The sequence below is a fragment of the Odocoileus virginianus genome, chromosome 33 (genome assembly GCF_023699985.2).
Source record: "Odocoileus virginianus isolate 20LAN1187 ecotype Illinois chromosome 33, Ovbor_1.2, whole genome shotgun sequence".
Classification (NCBI taxonomy): Eukaryota; Metazoa; Chordata; class Mammalia; order Artiodactyla; family Cervidae; genus Odocoileus; species Odocoileus virginianus.
The window spans coordinates 37,246,746-37,268,258 of record NC_069706.1 but is presented as its reverse complement, the minus strand read 5'-3'; the positions used below and the strand labels follow the sequence as shown (position 1 = coordinate 37,268,258).

The 21,513-nt window shown below is 54.5% G+C and overlaps 1 protein-coding gene across 2 annotated transcripts in view; it reads right to left on the bottom strand.

Annotated features, from left to right (window-relative positions):
* The window catches only part of FBXL18 (F-box and leucine rich repeat protein 18), a 32,018-nt gene extending 16,326 nt beyond the window's left edge, over positions 1-15,692 (bottom strand). The window contains exons 1-4 of one of the 2 annotated variants that reach the window (XM_070460468.1): positions 15,298-15,692; positions 9,428-9,643; positions 3,606-5,143; positions 412-630 (exon numbers count right to left, since the gene is read on the bottom strand). In XM_070460468.1, the coding sequence (XP_070316569.1) occupies positions 412-630; positions 3,606-5,143; positions 9,428-9,643; positions 15,298-15,315 (1,991 nt within the window). In that variant the 5' untranslated portion in view covers positions 15,316-15,692. The remainder of the gene's footprint in view (positions 1-411; positions 631-3,605; positions 5,144-9,427; positions 9,644-15,297) is intronic. The other variant, XM_020874716.2, reaches the window with a different exon arrangement.
* Positions 15,693-21,513: the final 5,821 nt, after the last annotated feature.

The window sequence follows — 21,513 nt, the reverse complement described above, 5'->3', positions numbered from 1 at the left end:
CTGTGGGCCAAGGGCTCTCCCACCCACAGGGAAGCTTAGGCTTGGGATGGCCATGCAGGAGAGCAAGCAACCAGGCCACTTCCTGGGCACGGCCTGACTGTTGCTTCTAGGAACCTGCACTCCGGGGGGTGGGGGTGGGAATGAGGACAAGCGAGCAAACAGCACGGGGACAAGAGCCAGGCCTCTGCTGCTCGAGGTGGAGGCTCCCAGGAAAGAAGGGGGCAGAGGTCCTCGTGAGGCAGGGCTGGAAGCAGCCTCCCCCGGGTCCCCCAGGTACTCAGCCGGCCCAGCGCTCTCCAGAAGATGGCCCACCAGGCGTAACAGGGGCTCTGAAGCGAACCCGTGCAGAAAAAGGGCGTGATGGGCAACGGGGAGGAGGGTCCTGCCGCCCGCAAGGGGCTGCCCGCTCACCTGCGGAGGAGGGCCTGCTGCAGGCTGCGGCAGGTGCTGAGGGACTCGCCGGTGAACAGGTGGCACACCACCACGTGCAGGCAGCGCGCCATGAAGGCCAGCACAGCCTCGGGCTGCAGGGTCCCGCTGCGCGACACCAGGCAGAGGCGCTGCAGCGCGGAGCACTGGCTCAGCGCCTGGAAGAACTGGGCGTTGGCACTGAAGTAGGGCTGCTCCAGCCTGCAGGGAGAGAGGACACACGGTGTGAGACGGCGGGCGATGGATGTGCATGGAGCGGGGCTCCTCTCCGGGGGCCCGGGCTGGCCACCCCCAGGCCCGTCCACACCACAGCCCCCCGGAGGCACAACGGAAGGACTCAGACCCCCAGGGTCTTCCTCGGTGATCCTGATCTGGGGGGAGAGCCCGCAGGCTGGACACAACCAGCTGTCCACAGACCTAGCAGGCTCACTCTGCTGGCTACACTGCCTTCTCAGGGCCCCTGAGAGCCAGGAGGATGAGGAGGGGAGCAGGGGCCAGCTGAAACCGCCCCGCAGAAGACGTCTGCAGCCCCACCCCTCAGGACCTGCACGGGGCGGTGGTGGGGAGGGTCCTTGTTTGGAAGCAGGGTCTTTGCAGACACAAAGGACTTAAGATGACGGCACACAGGACTGGGGCAGGAGCCGGTCCGATGACCAGTTCCTTAGAAGCCATGTGACAGCACAGGGAACTGGCCCTGTGCCAGGATGCACTGCAGAGACACGTCCATGACCCTAAATGTTCACTCTGCCCATGGCCACCAGAGCCCGGACAGGCCTGGCACAGGCTCCCACCCACCTTGACCTGGGACTCCCGGCCTCCTGACTGTAAGGGGACGACCCTGTTGTCCTGGGCCACCCAGCTGGTGGTCGTTTGTCAGGGCAGCCCCAGGATACTGGCACAGAAGCCCGGGGCACGGAGCTGGGGCACAAGCAGAGCTTGAGATTGTTTCCTGGTAAATCACACAGGAAGACCGAGATGGCCTCATGGACAGAGGTCGGTGAGGATCCGGTCCACCCAAAACCTTCCCACAAGGAAACCTATTAATAAAGGATATCCTTGGAGATCAGCACCAGGCCTCAGCGGTACTTCTCAGACATGCTTGGCTGTCATCTGAGCTTTGACAGCTCGCTCTGACTGCTGGGGGAGTCCCCGGTCACCTGGCCCAAGCCACTTCAAAGCTGGTGACACAAGAGGGAGAGGCTGGCCAGAGACGTCCGCCCAGAGCGGGCAGAGGACGCACAGGCGCTGCAGCGGGCGAGAAAGACTTCACAGAGTAATGGAGATTTGGGCACATCTGCAGGAAGCTACAGTTCAGGGAGCTACGTCTGACCCTGATGACTGACCAGGAGGCGGCGAGTGGGCACCAGGCAAGGTTTCCTCTCAACCAGCCACCCAGGCCTCTGATGGCCATCATGCAGGGTGCCGCGGGCCCTCACGCTCCCTGTGAACACAACGGCCGGAGGAAGGCACAGGACAGCCCCCCACCAGGCCACACCCACACTGTGGGGACACCGCCACACCTGGGGTGACACAGTCCTGAGCCCCCTGGGTCCAGCCACCCCCACCTCCAAGGCCCAGACACAGTACAAACGTGGTGTAACTCCTGGAACAGACACTGACGCTCTCGGTGGGCCTGGGAGGCCAGCAAGACCTCCATCAACATGTGAGACCCACAGGGAACCCCCAAAGGCCCGTCTCTCCTGGTAAACTGAGGAGGATGAGTGAGAGCCTTCCTGGGCCGCCCCCGAGAAGCTGGTCTGCAGCCATGGGCTCTCGTCATCAAAGGAGAGGCTTCCAGGACAAGCAGCAAGAACCCCGAGCCCACTGCCCGCAGAGGCAGTGGGCCTGTGCTGAGGCAGAAAGCCTCCAGGTGTCAGGAGAGCCTGAGCGCTCTGAATGCACTGACGCCCTGGGCGAGGGAGGCCTGGGGAAGGGGCTGTCTTCCCCTTCCCCAGACAAGAGCCCGAGGGCCCACACTCAGCCTCCTGATGCCCAGGGACACAGGCAAGGCACAGCAGGGGAAGGGATTTTAAAATCAGGTCTGAGGTGATGGGATGTCTGTTCAGAGCCGTCCCACACGGGAGCCACCAGGCCCTGAAACGAAATGCAGCAGGGAGCTGGGGGCTTTAATCACATGGAAGCAGGTCTCCTGGGTTCCTAAAACCGTGGGGAACAGGGGATCCCTCTGGGCATGATTCTGAAAGGCCTCACGTTCTCTCCGGGTCCAGTAGGAAGGAAGTCCCCCCGGGGCAGGGCTGCTGAAAATGGGAACACTCGAGCTGGGAGACAAGCCCTGACCCAGGACTGCTAAGCTGCAATCACCCCCCGCCCCAGCCCCAGCCGCCTGCGGGACGGCCATGCCCGGTGAAGGACATGCTGCAGCGCCTCGGTCACTAGGTGGCGATGCGGGGCCTCACTTCCCACTGGGGATCTCGCTGCTCAAGCAGCAGAGGGGAGAGCACGCAGTACACAGACTTCTGAAAGCTTTTCTCTTTTCTTAACGTGCCAGCCACCTCCAGGTCCATCCCCACAGACACCTGTCACAGGTGTTCACGGCAGGCGTGGGGGGCTCATGCACTCCACCTGCGGGCGGCCAGCACCGGAGCTGAGCTTACCTGGTGCGAGTGACCAGTGTCTGCGGCCGGGGCCCCGGGGCAGAGGAGGAAGAGGCACACTTGCCATGACTGGCTGTGTCCTGGGGCGGTGTGTTTGTGTGTGTGTTCCCCCGTGGCCCCTCGCCCTTCCGCCCTCCACAGCTCGCTCCATGAGGCTCTGTGGGCACAGACAGGGGCTCAGGGGCCCCCCCCAGTGCCTGCCCACCTTTCGGGCCCCCCTCTGACTGGCGCCCGAGCCTCTGGAACACAGGCACTCAAACAGCCAGCGACAAGGGCGATGTCCCAGACTAGGCTCAGGAGCACGGCCCCTGTGCGCTCTGCCGGGATGCCACCGACCGCTGTCGCTCCAGCCCCCCACCCCCACGCCCCCCACTACACACCATCAGTCCCTGTCAAGCCCCCAGCCCTCGAGACTCTCAGGCCTGCACCCTCCGTCTTGGCAGGCACGCGGCAGGAATGTAAACGCTTGCCGAACTCAAGGCTGTACTCTGCACTTCACTCTGTGCCCTGGAGACTGTGGAAGGACCCACAGGGGCCGTGGAGGGGCGTGGGCCCCCTCACCTGAGGTCTTTCAGCCGCTTGCAGTGCTTCAGCATGTCTGAGAGGCCAGACATGTAGACCACGCTGCCCATCAGGCCCAGGTGGGCGAGCGAGAGCGACTGCAGCTGCTGGCACTGCAGGCCGATGCTCACCAGCCCTGAGCCCGTCAGGATGCTGGGCAGCTGGGCCAGCGTCAGGTGCCTCAGGAAGGCCAGCTGGCTGATGGCGGCCACCTCTGCGTCCCCGACGCTCTGTGCCCGGCTGCAGGGCGGCAGGGAGTTGCGGATGGCGGGCTCATTGCGCGGCATGGCAGATGAGAAGTTGGAGCCGATCAGCTCGAGGCGGTCCAGGAAGGGCACATTCTTCAGCAGCGACCAGAACACTGAGGACGGCTGGGGGCCTGCCGGCCCGGGGAAGGAGATGGATGGCACACCGATACGGACTTTCTTGCCGAAGCCCCGGGGCACCGCACGCATGGCGGGTGGGACGGGTGCGCGGTCGGCCCGTGGCGGGGAGTCGGCCACGGCGCAGACGGGCAGTGACAGGGAGCGCAGGCGGGGCAGCCGGGCCAGCAGCTGGCACAAGTGCTGGCCCGGGCCCTCGGGGCTGTGGTGGTGGGCGGCCGACAGGTTGAGGTGCCGCAGGTTGGGGCAGGCCACCACCAGCGCCTCCAGGATGGTGGGGTCGATGTCGTCCTCTGCCTTGCGGAGCAGGCAGTCGGGCGCCAGGCAGTGCGCACAGCCGCTGAGGTTCAGGCCGGCCAGGCTCCGGAGGTCCCTGCCGCCATCGATGACGCGCTGCAGGAGGTGGCCGCCAGACAGGGCGCAGCGGCTGAAGCTGAAGTAGAAGGGGCTGCTGAACTTCATGTGCTGCAGCAGGGCCGAGCCGTTGAGCCAGGACTTGGGCAGCTGCAGGGCGTCCAGCGCCACGTTGCGGGCCATGGACTCCAGCAGGTTCCGGGTGGCCTCGCTCTCGGCGAAGCTGCCAGGCACGGAGATGAGGAAGGCGTGCAGGTTCTCGGGCGTGCGGTCGCTGAGCACGGCCAGGTAGAGGCGCACCACCTCCTGGTTGATGTAGCCGGGGGCCAGGCGGGCGTAGAAGACGCGCAGGTGCTGGTAGTGCGGCACGTTGCTCTGGCCCACCATGAGCTGGCCCGAGAGCACGGCGCCCTCCCGCGTGCGGTCCAGGATCTCGAAGTAGAGCAGCAGCTTCTCGAGGCTGGTGCAGCAGGGCACCACGCCGTACGAGGGCGTGTACAGCGTCTGCTTGAGCTCCCGCACGCGGCTCAGCGTGGCCTTGCACTCGCCGCTCAGCTGGCTGGCGTCGAAGCCGGGGCTCACGTCGATGGCCAGGGAGCGCAGCTGCGGCAGGGCCGACAGCACCTTGGAGAGGCGCAGGGAGGTCAGCGGGCAGCCCGACAGGTTGACACGCACCAGCCCGCGGCAGCGGGCCACGTGCTCCACCGTGGCGCCCGACAGCCAGTAGCAGCCAGCCATGCTGAGCTGCTGCATGTCCCGGCCGATCTCCTTCACCAGCTGCTTCACCTTGTCCTCGCTGGCCTGCGGATGGCGGGAGAGGGGACAAAGAGGGGCTGAAGGCACTAGCGTCGCCCTCACCCCCCCAGACTGCACCCTCCCCCGTGACGGTCAGGGAGCCGCCTCATCCCTCCCCACACACTCACCTCCCCCTGGCAGCCAGAGCCCCAGCCAGCGGGAGGGGAAAGTGGGGCAGCCCCTGGGGAAAAGTCTGGTGGATCCCCCAAAAAGCCAGAGTCACCCCGTGACCCACAAGTCCATGGTCAAGTGTGCAAACGAGGACTGAAAGCAGGGGCTTGGACCAACAGCAGACCCTGGCTCACAGCAGCACCATCCACAAGAATCGAAAAAATGGCAGCAACCCAGGATCGGGATGGGGAATACATGTAAATCCATGGCTGATTCATGTCAACGTATGGCAAAAACCACTACAATATTTTAAAGTAATTAGCCTCCAACTAATAAAAATAAATGGAAAATAAACAAACAAAGAAAGAACAAAATGGCAGCAACCCAAGTTGTCCATTGACCGCTGAACAGATAAGGCAGCGGGGTCTGTCCACGCGGCGCAATTCTGCTCAGCACGGGGAGGGATGGTGAAGCTCGGATGCTGAGGCAGCACGGGCCGAGCCCTGAGGACGCAATGCTCCAAGAAGCCTGTCATAAAGATCCCATGCTATCTGATCCCACTGATGTGAGAGATCCAGAAAAGGCAAGATCAGAAAGAGAAAGTTGAACAGAGGTTACCAGAGGCCTGGGGAAAGCGGAATGGGAGTTACTGCCTAATAGTTCCAATACTTCTGTTTAAGACGATTAAAAAGACTTTCAGGAAGAGGGAAGACGGTTGTGTAACCCTGTGAATGTACTTAGGGCCAACGGAATGGTATGCTTAAAATAGTCAGGAAGGGAAGTTTCATGTTATGTGGGTTTTTTTCAAATCACACAGTGGAATCGTGTCCGGAAAGCAGGCTTTGGCTCTTGCTTTCTTTTACATCACGTGTATGTTCACATGGTTACATGTTCCTCAAAATCCTGGACGGTCAGGGAGCCACAGTATATCCAGTTGTGGGCCCAGCAGCCACCAAGGCCTTCCGACAACACAGCATGGAGCGTCTGTGTATGTAAGGCTCTGCAAGTGATCACTTCTTTAGAGCAATGTCCACACCCAGAACCACACAGGTGAAAGACAATTCTAAACGCTCCAGACGAGGCCTTCCCTGGTGGCCCAGTAGCTAAGACCCCAGTGCAGGGAGCAACTGCTGGTCAGGGAACTAAGATCCTGTATGCTGCACTGCGCAGCCAAAAAAATAAATAAATAAAAATTAAATTTTAAAAAACCTCCTCACACCTCTCAGAATGGCCATCATCAAGAAGACCAAAATAACAAGCGTTGACCAGGATGTGGTAAAAAGGGAGCCCTTGGACACTGTTGGTGGGAATGTAAATTGATGCAACCGCCATGGAAAACAGCATGGAGGCTTCTCAAAATATTAAAAACAGAACTACCAAATGATTTAGCAATTCCACTTCTGGGTATTTACCCAAAGAAAGCAAGAACACTAAGTCAGAAAGATTATCTGCACCCTCATGTTCACAACAGTGTTATTTACAACAGCCAAGGCATGGAAACAGCTTAAGCGTCCATCAGTGGGTGAATGGAGAGAGAAGCTGTGATTGAAACACACACACACAATGTGGTATTCCTCAGTCATAAAAAAAGAAAAGAAGAAAGTCTTGCCATTTGCAACAACATGGATGGACCTTAAGGGCATTACACTAAGTGAATTAAGTAATTACACTAAGCGAATTAAGTAAGAGAAAGACAAACAGTGTAAGATCTCACTTATATGTGGAACTAAAAAAAAAACAAACCTCTTACAGTACAGGAATATAGTCAATAATATTATAATAACTTCCTATGATGTATAATCTAGAAAAATATCAAATCATTATGTTGTACACCTGAAACTGATATAATAGTGTAAGTCAACTAGACTTCCATAAGAAAGAGGAAATTTTAAAACCAAGCTCATGGATATAGGGAACAGATTGGTGATTTGGAGGGAGAAGATAATCAAAAGGCACAAACTTCCAGTTATAAAATAAGTCCTGGGGATGTGAAGTAGAGCACAGGGACTGTAGTTAATAACCCCACATTATTATCACAAAGATGCAAACATACTGCCTCTTTGAAAGTTGCAAGAAAAGATCTTAAAAGTTCTCATCACAAGAAAAAAAAATTATACCTCCGTAAGGTAACAACTGTTCAACATGATCATTCCCCATTGCATACAAATAGCAAACCATGACAGTGTATACCTGAAAGTAATATAGCGTTAGATGAAAAGAAGAAAGAAGACAGCAGGAGGAAATCTTCATGACCTCAGCTTTCACAAAGATTTTTTCTTTTTTTGTTGGCTAACATGAGCAGTATTTACTTGGAAAATGTTCAACAAATATTGTTAAACTCAAAAAGGGAGGCAGAGAGCCTATACAGAGGGAAAAATCAAAGTAAGTTATATGGCCAAGAACTTCCTAGACAAATGATACAATTACAAAATAAAGGGTATAAAGAAATCAGGTGTGGAGAAGGTAAACAACATTGTATACTTAGATGACTGGCTTCTACAGAATTATGGAAAAAAGCCTCACAGATACAGGCCAGAAGGACCTGATTACACATATTGGACCCCACAAATTGTTATATATGTTCCCCAAAATTCTATAAGTCATTTTTCTTACACGTTTTTCTGTATTTCTGTAGTTTTAAAATTAACTACTTAATATACCCTTCCGGTTGGGTCAGTGTAACATTAGCATGACTATTCCAGGATCCTTAAGAAAAGGATAACTGACCAATTTCTGAGCCAGCTAACAAGTCATAGGTCCCTTGAATTCATGTGGAGCTAAACCTACAACTCTTTCTAGTTATTAAAAGGCATACGAACTCCTACATCTGTGTTACAGAATAGCAGTGAAAAAGGTTTCGAAGATTATATGTATGCTATTGGAAATTAATTTTTCTGGGAGGAAAAAAGCAGTGAAGAGACCTGTCTTTAAAAATATAAACCTACTCTATTGAAGTAATCTGTTTACCACTGTGTCTAGTAAAGCTTAAGATGAAAGAAGAGCAGTTAACATTGTTTTTGGAGACTTATCTTTGCGACCCCGTGGAAGGCAGCATACCAGGCTCTGCCATCCATGGGATTTTCCAGGCAAGAATACTGGAGTGGGCTGCCATTTCCTTCTCCAACAAAGATTTTTTTCAACAGAATACAAAAAGCAGGAACTCAAAAATTCAACTGGACATCAGCAAAATGAAAAACTTATACTCTTCAAAAGACTGGCTTCACCGACTCAATGGACATGCATTTAAGCAAACTCCAGGAGATAGTGAAGGACAGGGAAGCCTGGTGTGCTGCAATCCATGGGACTGCAAAGAGGTGGGACACAACTTACCGACTGAATTAACAACAAAAATGAAAAATTTACACTCCTCAAAAGACACTGCTAATAAAATGAAACGGCAAGCCATAGACTATGAGGAAACATTCACAATATGTCTGACCAAGGATTGTACCAGAACATACACAGAACTCCCAAAACTCACTAAAAAAAAAAAAAGAAAATAATGAGTGGGCAAGAGCCTTGCACAGACATTTCTGAGACGATACACAAATCGCCCTTGCACCTGATGAAAATATGTGACAGCGTCCTTCACCGGGAAACCAAGCTAAACCCACAATGAGATACCAGCTCCCGTGCATCAGAATGGCTGCCACCAGAAGACTAACAGCATCAAGCACTAGTGAGGATGCAGGCAACCTGGAGTCCCAGCTGCGGCTGGCAGGCCAAGGTGGTGTCTCTGACTGTGCTCAAGTTCACAGGAGAGCCCGGGACCTTTCATGGATCTGAAGGTCCGCTCCTGGGTACCTCTCGACCTGGAAATCGGTTTCCCCCCTGGCCTGGTGCCAGGACCTAAGACCCTCCCAGAATGACACCCACCTCGCCTATACCCTGGCCCAGGCGGCTAATACTCCAGGCCCGGGGCCTAGAGGTCTTGGAAAAGTCTTTATTGCATGCGTTACAATATTGCCCCGGGGTGTTTATGTTCTGGTTCTTTCGCTGTGAGGCAGGCGGGCTCTCAGCTCCCCCACCAGGGACTGAACCCACATCCCCTGCACTGGAAGGCGGGGTCCCAACCACTGGCTCACCAAGGAAGTCCCTGCAGGCACCCCAGGCCTCAGCGGGGCACCTCGGCTGTTCCCCAGCTCTACCCCATGCCGGGCGCCGCCCCGGGCCCCTCACCTCATAGTCCTTCTGCAGCAGCACCGTGTGGGTGAGGCTCTTGTCCAGGCACAGCGCCGCAAGCTTCCGGCAGGTGCGCCGGACATTCAGCACCAGGTCCGTGCTGGGCACGTGGCTTAGGATGTGCAGGAGGATCTCATCGGAGAAGCCCAGCAGGTGGGCACTGTCTGCCACCGGGGCCGCCGCGGGGGACGCATCGCTGTCATCGCACGTGTCCTGAAAATAAGGGGCACCAAGTTTCCATGGGATCCCCAAGGGCGGCCCGCAGCCAAGGGAAGTCCTCACCGTGGTCCGTGGGGAAGAGGAGCTGTTACCAAAACTCTTAACAACAGAGCGAGAGCCCCTGACATTCTCCGAAAGCCCCCTTGCTAATCCGCAGAGCAGGATCTCATCTCTCTTGGAACGTAACAGAGTCAGAGTGAAATTTCAATTTTTTTTTTTTTTTAAATTTAAGAGAGATTTTTCTTCTACCAAAGTTCCTCAGCCAAGTCTGACAGGTTTCCGACTCAACTCACGACCATCAGCCAAGGCTGTCATTTATGAGAGCTGACGTTTCTCCTCCTTAGCCCCGAATGTCAGTGTTAAAACCCTCGGGCAGGTGAATTCCATCCAGAAACAATGATACCTGGTCTTCACCTCCCAGGATCACTGTGATGGGTTAAGTAGTTACTGTGTATCAGCTCCTCAGAACAGCTCCAGATGGGAACCTCTCAGCACTGTTGTTAAGGACGAGTAAAATGAGAACGAAATGATGAAGCCGTCATAATTAAGAAGCAGCACCGACCATACCAACGCCATTTTAAAATCTTAAAAGATTCATAAAAAGCAATGGAGGCAACGCAGCTTCTCTCCACTTCTGGCTAGAAACCTGTGTTGGCATTTCCAGTAAGATGTCCACATATCCTACTGTTTCATCTTCTTTTTGCAAACAACAGAAGATTTTCTGCCCAAATGTGGGCTTCCCATCTTACTGATCAGTGCCTTGTACAACCAAGAGGGAGAGGGACCAGGTCTCTGTTAGTCTGACAGGAAATCCCTGAAATCAAGGAACTGGGATTCTCTTGGAAGAGCCCATTGAGGGGCATGGCGGGGGATGGGAGGGAGGCGTCCCTGTATCTTTCCAACACTTCCGGAAGGGACCCTCTTGCCTCTAAACCGACCTGAGGGGGGCGCCTCTGCGACATTTCTCCCGGCTCGTCCAGTGAGGCTGTCTGCCAGCCCCACCTTCCCCAGCCTGCTTCTGCGCTGGCAATACCTGCCAAGGATGGAAGCGTCAAGGCCTGGAGAGCCGCGCTGCTGCCCTGGCAACCGCGAGGTCCAGGAGGAAGGGCCCCTCTGCGCACCCCACGCAGGCACCAGGGGACTCCTGGGAGCTCTGACTGCGACGCCCCTCTGGCCTCTGCATCCAGCCAAGCCCTCGCCAGGGCAGGAAAGGTTTGAACGCACCCTGCCTACCTACCAGCACCGGCCCCTCCCACTTTCCCGTCCCCCTGAGAGGCGGCAGCCAGGTTTGCCTTCTCTTCCCTCCTTCCTTCCTCCCACCTTTACCAGGGCAGCAGGCGGCCATAAGGCCCAAGTCCACAAGCTGCCCTGGGTCGCTATATCCTGGGTCCAGCCTTTCTAACCATACATTACTTTCCTGAGAAATTTCCCAGGTCCAGTTATCTGGGATCGACCAGGCACATCTGTTAAAAATCAGATTCCCAGACCCCACCCTACATAGATACAGATACTCGCTCAGTCGTGTCCGACTCTTTGCGACCCCATGGACTGTAGCCTACCAGGTTCCTCCGTCCATGGGATTTTCCCTAGACCGAGGGATTCCATCTCCCGAGCGCAGGTGGAACCAGCAGCGATTAGTATCAGGCGAGCTCGGTGTGCCGGGCTCCTAGGGACAAGAGGGAAGGGCTGGGCCTCGATTCCCCCAAGCAACCCGAGGCTAACCCCTTCTAACCGCCCCCCGCAATTTGCAGATTTATCAAAGTAAGAATGCCCGCTGCAGAGCAAGGAGAACACGGGGGAACACGCTCTCAGTAACACCAGCCTCATATAATTCCCGCAGTTAAGCTACCACCTAGAAATTACAAGAATTTTTTAAAAAAGAAAACAAAAACACACAACAAAGCAGGACTTGAGCTGCGTCTTCCTCCGTCCAGTCCCAGCACGTGCTGCGCCCCCCAGGGCTGTCCAGAGGCCAGCGTCCCACGCTCCACCCCAGGCAGGCACGGGCTTTCAGGGCGGCGGGCTTGGGTGAGGACCAGCTGCCCAGGCAGCAGGGCAGATGGGTTCCCCCTGGTCTCCCGAAGGCCCATGCTGGTAGGAGGCCCAGTCCTGCAGGGTTTGCACCAGTGGTCTTCTCCCTGGAGCCGAGGCACCCCCCAGCCCTCCAGGAAAGCCTCTGCGGAGGCAACAGGAGGCTTCTCGCCTCTTCATTCGCCAAATGAAAACGTGGGCCGCACAAGGCCCACGTCCACGCACACCCAAATACACCAGTTCGTGCTTCCCTCTGCCTCTCCGGAAAATGTGTTCTCAGCACGGGAAACTTCAGGCAGCCCCATCCTCCATCTTTTAAAAAAAAGTCAGATAAGTAGCCCGAGGTCAGAGGGCAAGGATACGCAAGACAGGGCCTGATTTGCGGAACCGAGACCGCCCCGCCCTCCACCACCGGAAAAGGGCTGCAGGGGCTTCGGGCAGGGTCCAGCCAGGGGCTTCCGGGGGTGTCCGGAAATCCCTGCTCAGGGCCAGGTGATCCTTATCAGGGACACTTAGGAATCAGCTAGCACCAGACGACACGCTGAAAACAATTTCAAGAGTGGGGGGTTCAAAGAGTTTATTCGACAAACTGTGTTGTTCTTTTAAACAATTTTTTTAAAAAGTTAATTCAAATTAAACTGAAACCTAGGTACTGGCCCCGTAAAAAAATCCCCTTCTAGGATGTTCACTGTCTGACTGTTTATAGTCAGGCACCCAAAGAAATCGCAGGGTTCAGAGATCAACTGAGGAGATGTCTGTGATGTGCTCTAAATAACCCAAGGGACAAGGAAGGGGTGGGAGGGTCAGAGACGAACCAAGACCTGTGTTAACTATTAAAACTGGGCGAGGAAGCACAGGGAACTCTACTCAACACACTGTACTCATCCATATGGGAAAAGAACCTGAAAAAGAGTGGTGTGTGTACACGTAACTGATTCACCTTGCTGTACACTTGAAACTAACACAACCCTTTAAACCAACTACACTCCAATAAGAATTTTTTAAAAACTGGGCGATGAGTACATAGAGGGAAGTTCGCTACAACATTCTCCTCCAAGTATGTGGAACTCTACAATTCTGTTTAATAATCAAAGTAGCGACCTGAAGGGATGATTCTCACATCACCTTTTTTTTTTTCTTAGTTTATTTATTTATTTAGTATTAAATTCTTAGCATGTGGGGGTCTTAGTTCCCTGACCCGGGCCTGAACCTGGGCCCCCTGCTTGGGAGTGCAGAGTCAGCCACTGGACCACCAGGCAAGCCCCACTGCCCCTCTTTGTAAGTTTTTGCTTCTCTAGTTGGCAATTTCCAGAATGTCCCCCAATACCCAGCAGTCAGACCTCCAAGCCTTGGCACAGCTGCTCCCTCCCCTCAATGATGTCCCCAACACAGAAGGGAAACTGCTACTCTGGAAACCTCAGCTCAAAGGCTCCCTCCCCAGGAAGCCCTTCCAGCACCCCAGACACACTTAAGTCACCCCCTTCTGCCCCAGCCACCCTCCTCCCCTCCGGCCTCATCAGTTGGTTGTACTGCTTTGTTACCTGCCTGTCTCCTCACTTGGCCAGGAACAGCTCATGAACAGGGATCACCTTTTAATGCCCAATGGAAAGAGGCACTGAACTGGGCGTCAGTGAACCACTGCTTCAGAATCTTTCGAAAAGCTATTCAAAGTGCAGAGCCCAGCTCCTCAGAAGCACAGGAGGAGGACATCTGCATTTCAAACCCAGCAAGGACTCTCAAAATCAGACCACCCCATTCCGGAATCAGATAGTGGGGATGGTGGCACAAACTTGTGAGTACATTTTTTTAAATCACTGCAATATACACGGGAAAAGTGTAAGTTTTAAGGACTTTCCTGGCAGTCCGGTGGTTAGGACTTCATGTTTGCACTGAGGGGGATGTAGGTTCAAACCCTGGTCGGGGCACTAAGATTTCACATGCTGTACACAGCAGCCAAAAAATAAAAGTAAAGACACATTTTAAAAGTATATAAATTTTATGGTATGCAAAGTATATCTCAACCAATCAATCAATCATTAGATCCACCCAGAGAAAGGGGCCTCTGTGGTAGCTCAGCTGGTAAAGAACCCGCCTGCAACACGGGAGACCTGAGTTCAATCCCTGGGTCAGGAAGATCCCCTGGAGGATGGACGGCATGGCAACCCACTCAGCTATTGTTGCCTGGAGAATCCCCATGGACAGAGAAGCCAGGTGGGCTACAGTCCTTGGACATGACTGAGCGACTAAGCACAGCACAGAAAAAAGGACCTTATCTCCACATCCAGGTCAGAACAAGACTCCCCTCTCTCTTCTCAAGCCAAGAGATGTTCATGATGTGACAAGAGACTTCACTGGGCAGCTCCCCAACATGTACTTCAAGGAACAGAGGGGCCTTTGCACCAGGACCACAAAAGACCACAGTAGCAGACACCCTCCACCCTCCCACACACACACTAAGCACATGCAACTAACCAGAATCTGCTAACACAGCCAGTCTACCCCCATGACGCTTCCTCGGGGAGCTGGCACTCTCTGGCCCTTCAATGCTACCACCAGTGTGTGCTTGTGTGTGTGTGTGTTGGGGGGGGGGGGGTGGCACACAGCCTCCCTCTCGATCTAGGGGCCACTTCTGACCCAAATTCACTTGAAGAGCTATCAGCAACCCTAGCCACCTTCCACGTACCCATGCCCCATCCACTCCAGTTCCCCAGAGCACAAGCAAGCCCATCAGACTCAGCAAGTTCACTCAGTGGTTGCGGGTGGCGGACAAAAGCCATAAATACAGATGCACACAAGTGTACATAAGAGTAGGGAGGGAGCGACGAATGGGAAAGCCCTAGTAAGAGTCCAGATCCCCTACTCCCTGGTCCACAGAGAAAATACCTTGCACCACATTACAGGAGCTCAGCGGGATTCTCTGTCGGACCCAGATTTGTGGAACATTCAGAGTTAAGTCACAAGGCCCCCAGGTGAAATGGCTTTTCCTCCACTACCCCCTGCCCCTCACAAGGCACACAGCAAGCAGGCTCAGAGAAAAGTGGGCTGGGCTGAAACTGAACATTCAGGGACAGAGAATGGGATGGGAAGCGGGCAGGGAGGAGGAACGTCTCAGAGCTCCAAGGGCTGAGCCAAGGCCCGGGGCAGGGGGGAAAGGCCGGGGAGGCGCACAGGAGCTGGAAACTCTGGGAAAGTAGGGAGCGGGGAGAGGTCTGCCCATCAGGATTAGGGACTGGGAAAGGGACATAAAACCGAAGGTTGAGAGAGCTTACACCTTCAGATAAAGGGTGAGGTCCTAGGGGGCGGGACGGGTCACGGATGGGGAAACGGGTAAGGCCCGGGACTGGGTGGGAAGGACCCGGCGAGGCCAAGGCCAGGGTCGGGGCAGGAAGGACCAAGCCAGGCCGACGTCAGGGTCGGAGTGTGAAGGACCGCCCGGGGCCGCGGTTGGGGGCCCGGCTGGGAAGCACAGAGCCAACCGAGGTCAGGACGGGCAGGATGGAGCGGGACAGGGAACGAAACGGAAAGGACGCAGGGGAACCGAAGTCGGGGTGGGGAGGACCGAGCGGGGGCCAAAGCCGCCGGACAGGGAGTAGAGCGGAGAGAGGCGCCGGCCGTACCTCTCCAGAGCTGGCCATGTCGAGGGCGGGCCGAGGCGCTGCCTCCGGAGCCAGAGCTCCAGGACCTCCCGCCTGGCTGGCCAGGGATGCTCAAAGCCGGCGCGTCCGCGGCTCCACAGAGACCCGAGCAGGGGGCGGGGCCATCTGCCACTTCCGGCGCCCGCCGATACGCACTTCCGCTCGCCCGCGGGCAGGTTCCATGTGGCCGCCATGTTGGATGCGGCACGCAGGAAAGGCCGCGCTAGGGCGCGGGTTCAGCCCGCGAGGCCAAGCCGACCTGTGCTTGCCCTCCGGCCTCATCTCCAGATCTGCGCACTGCATGCCCCTTTGCAGCCGTGCGGGCCCCTCTTGCCGGTCGAGCACCCTCTTGTCTCTAGGCCTTTGCATTCGCTGTTCTTGGTGTCTGTAGTGTTAAGAAACCACCTGTCAGAGAGCCGGTTAACATGCACAGGCGCGCGCGCGCGCACACACACACACACACACACACACACTCTCTCTCTCTCTCTCTCTCTCTCTCTCTCCCCACAGAATAGAATTACCTCCTCCCCATCCTCCCGAACACACACCTAAACTTGCTCTTATCCTGCGCAATTTTTCTCCATAACTCTTCTCACCATCTGATCTACCGTATCTTTTCTTTTTTTTTCTGTCCTACCCCAATAAACTAGACGCCGTGTAACTGGAGCACTCCCTGACATAAGCACTGAATAAATGTTTTCTGGGTAAATTAATATATAGATGATATGCTCTCACTTATAACGTTTTGCATTTAAAAATCATTTGTTGGACTCCCACAGTGGTACGAGTGGATAAGAATCCGCCTGCAAATGAAGGGGACACAGTTGAAGCCTGGCTCCTGGGTTGGGAAGATCCCACGTGTCGTGGAGCAGGGCAGCAAAGCCTGTGTCCCACAGTTAGTGATACTGCTGCGGGGCCCGGGAGCTGAAACTACTGAGCTGGCATGCTGCAACTGCTGAAGCCCTGTGTCTAGAGCCTGTGCTCAAAATCCTGTGGACAGAAAGAACTGGATTTGAGTGCTTGTTCCGACTTCCTCCTGGGTGACTCTAAGCAAGTGTGCTTCTTGGGAGGAGGGTGTCAGACTACAGCCAGCTCAGTGGCTTAAACAACAGAAATTCATCCTCTCACACTTCTGCGGGCTAGACGTCAGAAAGGCAAGCGTTGACTGGACCATGCTCCTTCCAAAGGCCCAAAGGGAAGAATCCTTCCTGATCCTTCTGTGTTGTGGGGAGTTGCCAGCAATCCTTGGGCTTCCTGGATGGCTCAGCAGTAAAGAGCCTGCCTGTAATTCAGAACCTGCAGAAGATGCAGCTTCAATCCCTGGGTACGGAAGATCCCCCCGGAGGAGGGCAAGGCAACCACTCCAGTATTCTTGCCTGGAGAATTCCATGGACAGGAGAGCCTGGTGAGCTAGAGTCCATAGGGTCGCCAAGAGTCGGACACGACTGAAGCAACGTAGCACACACATACCAGCAATTCTTAGAGTTCCTTAGCCTGTAGCCACATATACCAAGAGCTGCCTCTGGGGCCATCTTCCCTCTTTGCCTCTGTGTATGTGAGTGTGTGTATGTATCTGCTTTTATTTATTTATTTTTATTTTTTGCAGGGGGGTGGGGGGCACGAGGGCCTCACTGAACAGCCTGTGGGATCTTACTTCCCTGATCAGGGATGGAGCCTGCATCCTCAGCAGTGAAAGTGTGGAGTCCTAAGCACCGGACTGCCAGGGAATTCAGGGAATTCCCTCTCCTTTTCTTATAAAGACACCAGTCATGCTGGAGTTAAGATCCACCTTAGGCCAGCATGACTTCATCTTAACTAATGACATCTGCTGAGACCTTGTTTCCAAATAAGGTCACATTCTGCGATTCCCGGTGAACCTGAACCTTCGGGATACACTATTCAACCCAGTACATCAAGTTTCATATCAAGCTCTCTCTGGGCGTCATTTCCCTCCCACCTCACCAGGTTGAGCCAGTTAGTGTCCAGTTAGAATCGAGAGCGCCCTGAGGGCAGACCTCCGTGGGGACAGGCACAGTCAGTGCCTCAAAGAGCTCATGGTTGGTAAGGCTTCAGGTACCACTCCAGACACGCGTGTTAATGGAGTCCCCATTGTTTAACTATGCAAGCCTCCATAGTGGAGCTCAACTCTGACTCAGGCAGGCATGTGGGGGAGTTTCACAGAGGCCCAGACCCTCCTGACTGCCACGCCCCTTCGTTTTCTTCCCTTAGGAGCAGAATCAGGTTTGTTTCTCGCTGTGCGGTGTGTTTACTGCTCTGCACCCCTGGACAGGGCAGGGCAGCAGCAGGCCCTCCATCAGCGTTGTCAAATCAGTGATGAATCAAATGCGGTTGTACACGTACGTGTCCAGCAGAGAGGAGCCATTCAGTACTTATAAGCTGGAACCATCGTAGTTCTTACTCATCCTAGTGAGGAAGGCACTCCATGTGTCCTGGGATCCCCAGTTCCAAGGAACACTTGAGCTGGAAATCACTGAGTGTGGGGCTTAAGGAGACGGGGATGGGGCCGGCTCCAACGCCTCACCGCTCCTACGCTGTCACAGGCCTTTCTGGGTTTGGGTGGCACTTCCCTCAATAGCATCTGCTGAGAAGTGTAGGTGAACAGATAAATGAGCACAGTCCATCGAAACCATGGGATATTATTCAACACTAAAAAGAAATGAGCTATTGGGATTTCCCTTGTGGCCCAACAGATAAGAATCCGCCTGCCAATGCAGGGAACATGGATTTGATCCCTGATCCGGGAAGATCGCACGTGCGGCGGAGCAACTCAGCCCAAGCGCCACAGCTACTCGGCCTGTGCTGTAGATCCTCGAGCCGCAACTGCTGGAGCCCATGAGCCTAGAGCTCAGCAACAGGGGAGTCCCCACCGTGAGATGCCTGAGAACTAGAGAGGAGTCCCCATGCTGCCGTGCAGACCCAGTGCAGCCAAAAATACACAAAGCAGTGTATACACATTAAAAAAATCTGAAAAAAAAAAAAACAAAAAAAAAAACGAAATGAGCTATTAAGCTGTGAAAACACGTGGAAGAAATTTAAAAGCATATTACTGAGTGAAAGAAGTCAATCTGAAAAGGCTACATACTGTATGATTCCAACGACATGACATTCTGGAAAAGGCGGAAGTTATGGAGACAGTGAAAAGATCATGAATTGCCAGAAGTTAGGGGGACCAGAAGAGGGAGGAATAGGCCGAGCACAGAGGATTTCTAGGGCAGGACAACTACTCTGTATGATACTGTAATGGTGGACGTCTGTCCAAACCCATACCAGGTAAACACTGAGAGTGAACCCAAATGTAAAGTATGGGTGATATGATGAATCAGTGTAGGTTCATCAGTGGTAACAAAGGTGCAGTCCTGCTGGGAATGTTGGTGGAGGCTATGCAAGCAGCAGGTATATGGGAAATGGCTTCCGCTCAGTTTTCCTGCGAACCTAAAACTGCTCTACAAATTAAAGTCTATTATTTTTGAAATGTGTATCTGACCTTCTCACTCCTGAAGACCCTCTCTCTGTCTCTGCCCGTGCGCCCCCTCTGTTGGGCAGCTTTCACTCCAGCTCTGGCTCTCTTTCATTATCCTCCCAAAACCCTTTCTGCAGAAAGCAGTCCTGTTCGCCTCCGTCAGTATCCTTCCAAGTACTCCTTGAAGGCATTTATCCCAGTGGATAATTACAGAACCATCAGTGTGAGTTTTAGGCCACATCTTTCCTCCCACCAGGCCAGTGCCATCCACTAGAACTTTCTGTAAGGAGGAGAATGTTCCATACCTGTGCCGTCCAGTGGGCACTTGAACTGTCACTTGTGCAACTGATGAACTAAATTCTTGATTGTAATTTTGTTGTTGTTCAGTCGCTAAGTCACGTCCAACTCTTTGCCACCCCATGGACTGCAGCACACCGGGCTTCCCTGTCCATGGGATTCTCCAGGTAACAATACTGCAGTGGATTGCCATTTCCTTCTCCAGGGGATCTTCCTGGAGCAGGGATCGAACCCACATCTCCTGCATCGGGCAGGCAGATTCTTTACCACTGAGCCACCAGGAAAGCCCACAATTGTAATTTGTTTAAATGTAAATAGCCACCTGTGGCTCCAGGCCCCCTCGGGGACAGTGGGGCAAGACTGGAAGCCCTCTGAGGGCAGGGACAATGTCAGGATATCACTGCTGAACACCCCTTCCTCCGGAACTGTGTCAGTGCTCGAAATACAAGTTGAATGATGAATAAGGCGAAGGAGTGAATGAAGGCGTCAACCACTGGCAGGAGCTCTGAATGATCCCAGTCCCTGGGTCCCTTGGGTGACTCGAACCACCTGCCACTGGCCCCCTAGAGCTGCCCACGGCCTCAGTTCCCCCCAAAGATGATGACTGGCCTCCAACAATGTCACCAGGGGCACGTGAACCTCCCTCACCGCTGGGCTCCAGGAAGGCACATTGGGATGAAGGCAGTGACCTGAGGTTCTGAGCCTCTGCACTTGCCGAGACTCCCCTCCCCTCAGGACACCTGCTGGGGTGCAGTTCTCTCCTGGCAGAGGGTGCTTCTGAGAGGAGGGACGTCCTGGGCAGCGAGAGATTGTTTCGGTTTCTTAAGAAGGTGAAGCGTCGGTGTTCAGAGCGGCCTCACGGGGGAGCCAGCCCCCTGGGAAAGCAGGCGGAGACTCCGGGGTCAGAGAGGAGAAGCCCAACGTCTGTACAAGAAGACAGCCTTGTGGGGGCTGAACCTTGCCTTGTCCGGCCTGTTGATCTCTCAGGCTTCCCAGATGTCAGGGTCAAGTTCCAGTGTCCTTACTCATAAGGTGGGTGACCTGGAGCCGGTGTACCTGGCCTCGCTGAGACTGTTGTCTAATCTGTAGAATGGGTATAGGAGGAAGGTGGGAGGCAATCAGTGCCCTCTGGCTTAACCTGGATGATCAGCCCTGCAGCGGACCCTGGAGGGAAGGGGCAGCGCCTGCAGGGCCAAACGTGTGTCTCCTTTCAAAGGGAAAGACTGAGGGGGCACCGCTCACAAGCACCCTTCCTGCTGTTGCTGACATTCCCATTTCTCAGACGGGCATGTAGATAGTAACACAATTCTCCAGGGCCACATAGAAAAGACCCATGGCCCCAACCACCCTCCCATTCACCCACGGGCGTCTGGCCTCACTCAATCAGGGCCACTGCCTGAGACGTGCACGCCCACACTCCACCTCCCCAGGTGACTCCTGGCCAGCTCACACACCCCTCCCACAAGAAGCCGTCTGAAGAAACCTCCTATTCAAGAGCCGTGGCTACTCCCACCCCGCCATCAACCAGGTTTATAATGCTTTATTACTTTATTTGTTGTTGGGAAAAGGCAAAATGATGACTGCTGCTTTTGTTACCTGTATTTTTTTTTTTTTAGCTTTGATGAGCTTGGATATATGGATGTGATGAATGGCCCCCATCTTCCCTGACCGACCCTGTGGTCTTCATCACTCTCAATCTCTACACTTTTTTCTTCTCATTGCCACTGGGCATGATACGTTCCTGTTTATTGTCTTCCGCAGTGAACAGGGTGCCTCATGAGGGTAGGAAACACAGCTGGTTTCTTCTCCACTGCAGCCCATTCTGGGGCACAGATAGTGCTTGGAAGGAGGAAGGAAGGGAGGAAGGAAGACAAGGAGGGAGGGAGGGGAAGAGAGGAATTTCCGGACTGACAGCTCCTCCAGGGCTGGGTCTGTGTCCCAGGCATCAGCATACAGTAGGCGCCCAACTCTTACCTGAGAAATTAATAAGCAGTCCAAGGTGGAAACTTAACTTGTAGCTCCAAGTCCAGGACTCACCACCACCCCAGAATTAGACCAGAACTAATCCTACCCGGGGGGGAACTTCCCTTCTCAGCCCCCGCTTTCTGAGCCGCTGTCCTTGGCGCCCTGCTCTTCCTCTGGGCCAGGTCAGAGGCGGTCCGGGACGCCCTGGAGAATAGGACCCCTTCCGGATGACACGCTCCGCACCCGCCTGCTGTTTCATGCATGTGCTGACCCAGGAAAACCTGCCCTGCGAGCAGGACTGTGGCTCCTGTTTGGTTTTGGAAGCCAACAAGAGGTCAATCAGTCCCCCTCCCAGCGCAAAGATAACCACCGTGCACTCACATTTCTCCTGTTCCTCCAGACCTGGAGTTGGCCACACCCCCTCAAGATGCTGGGCAAAAGGACATTGCTGAGGG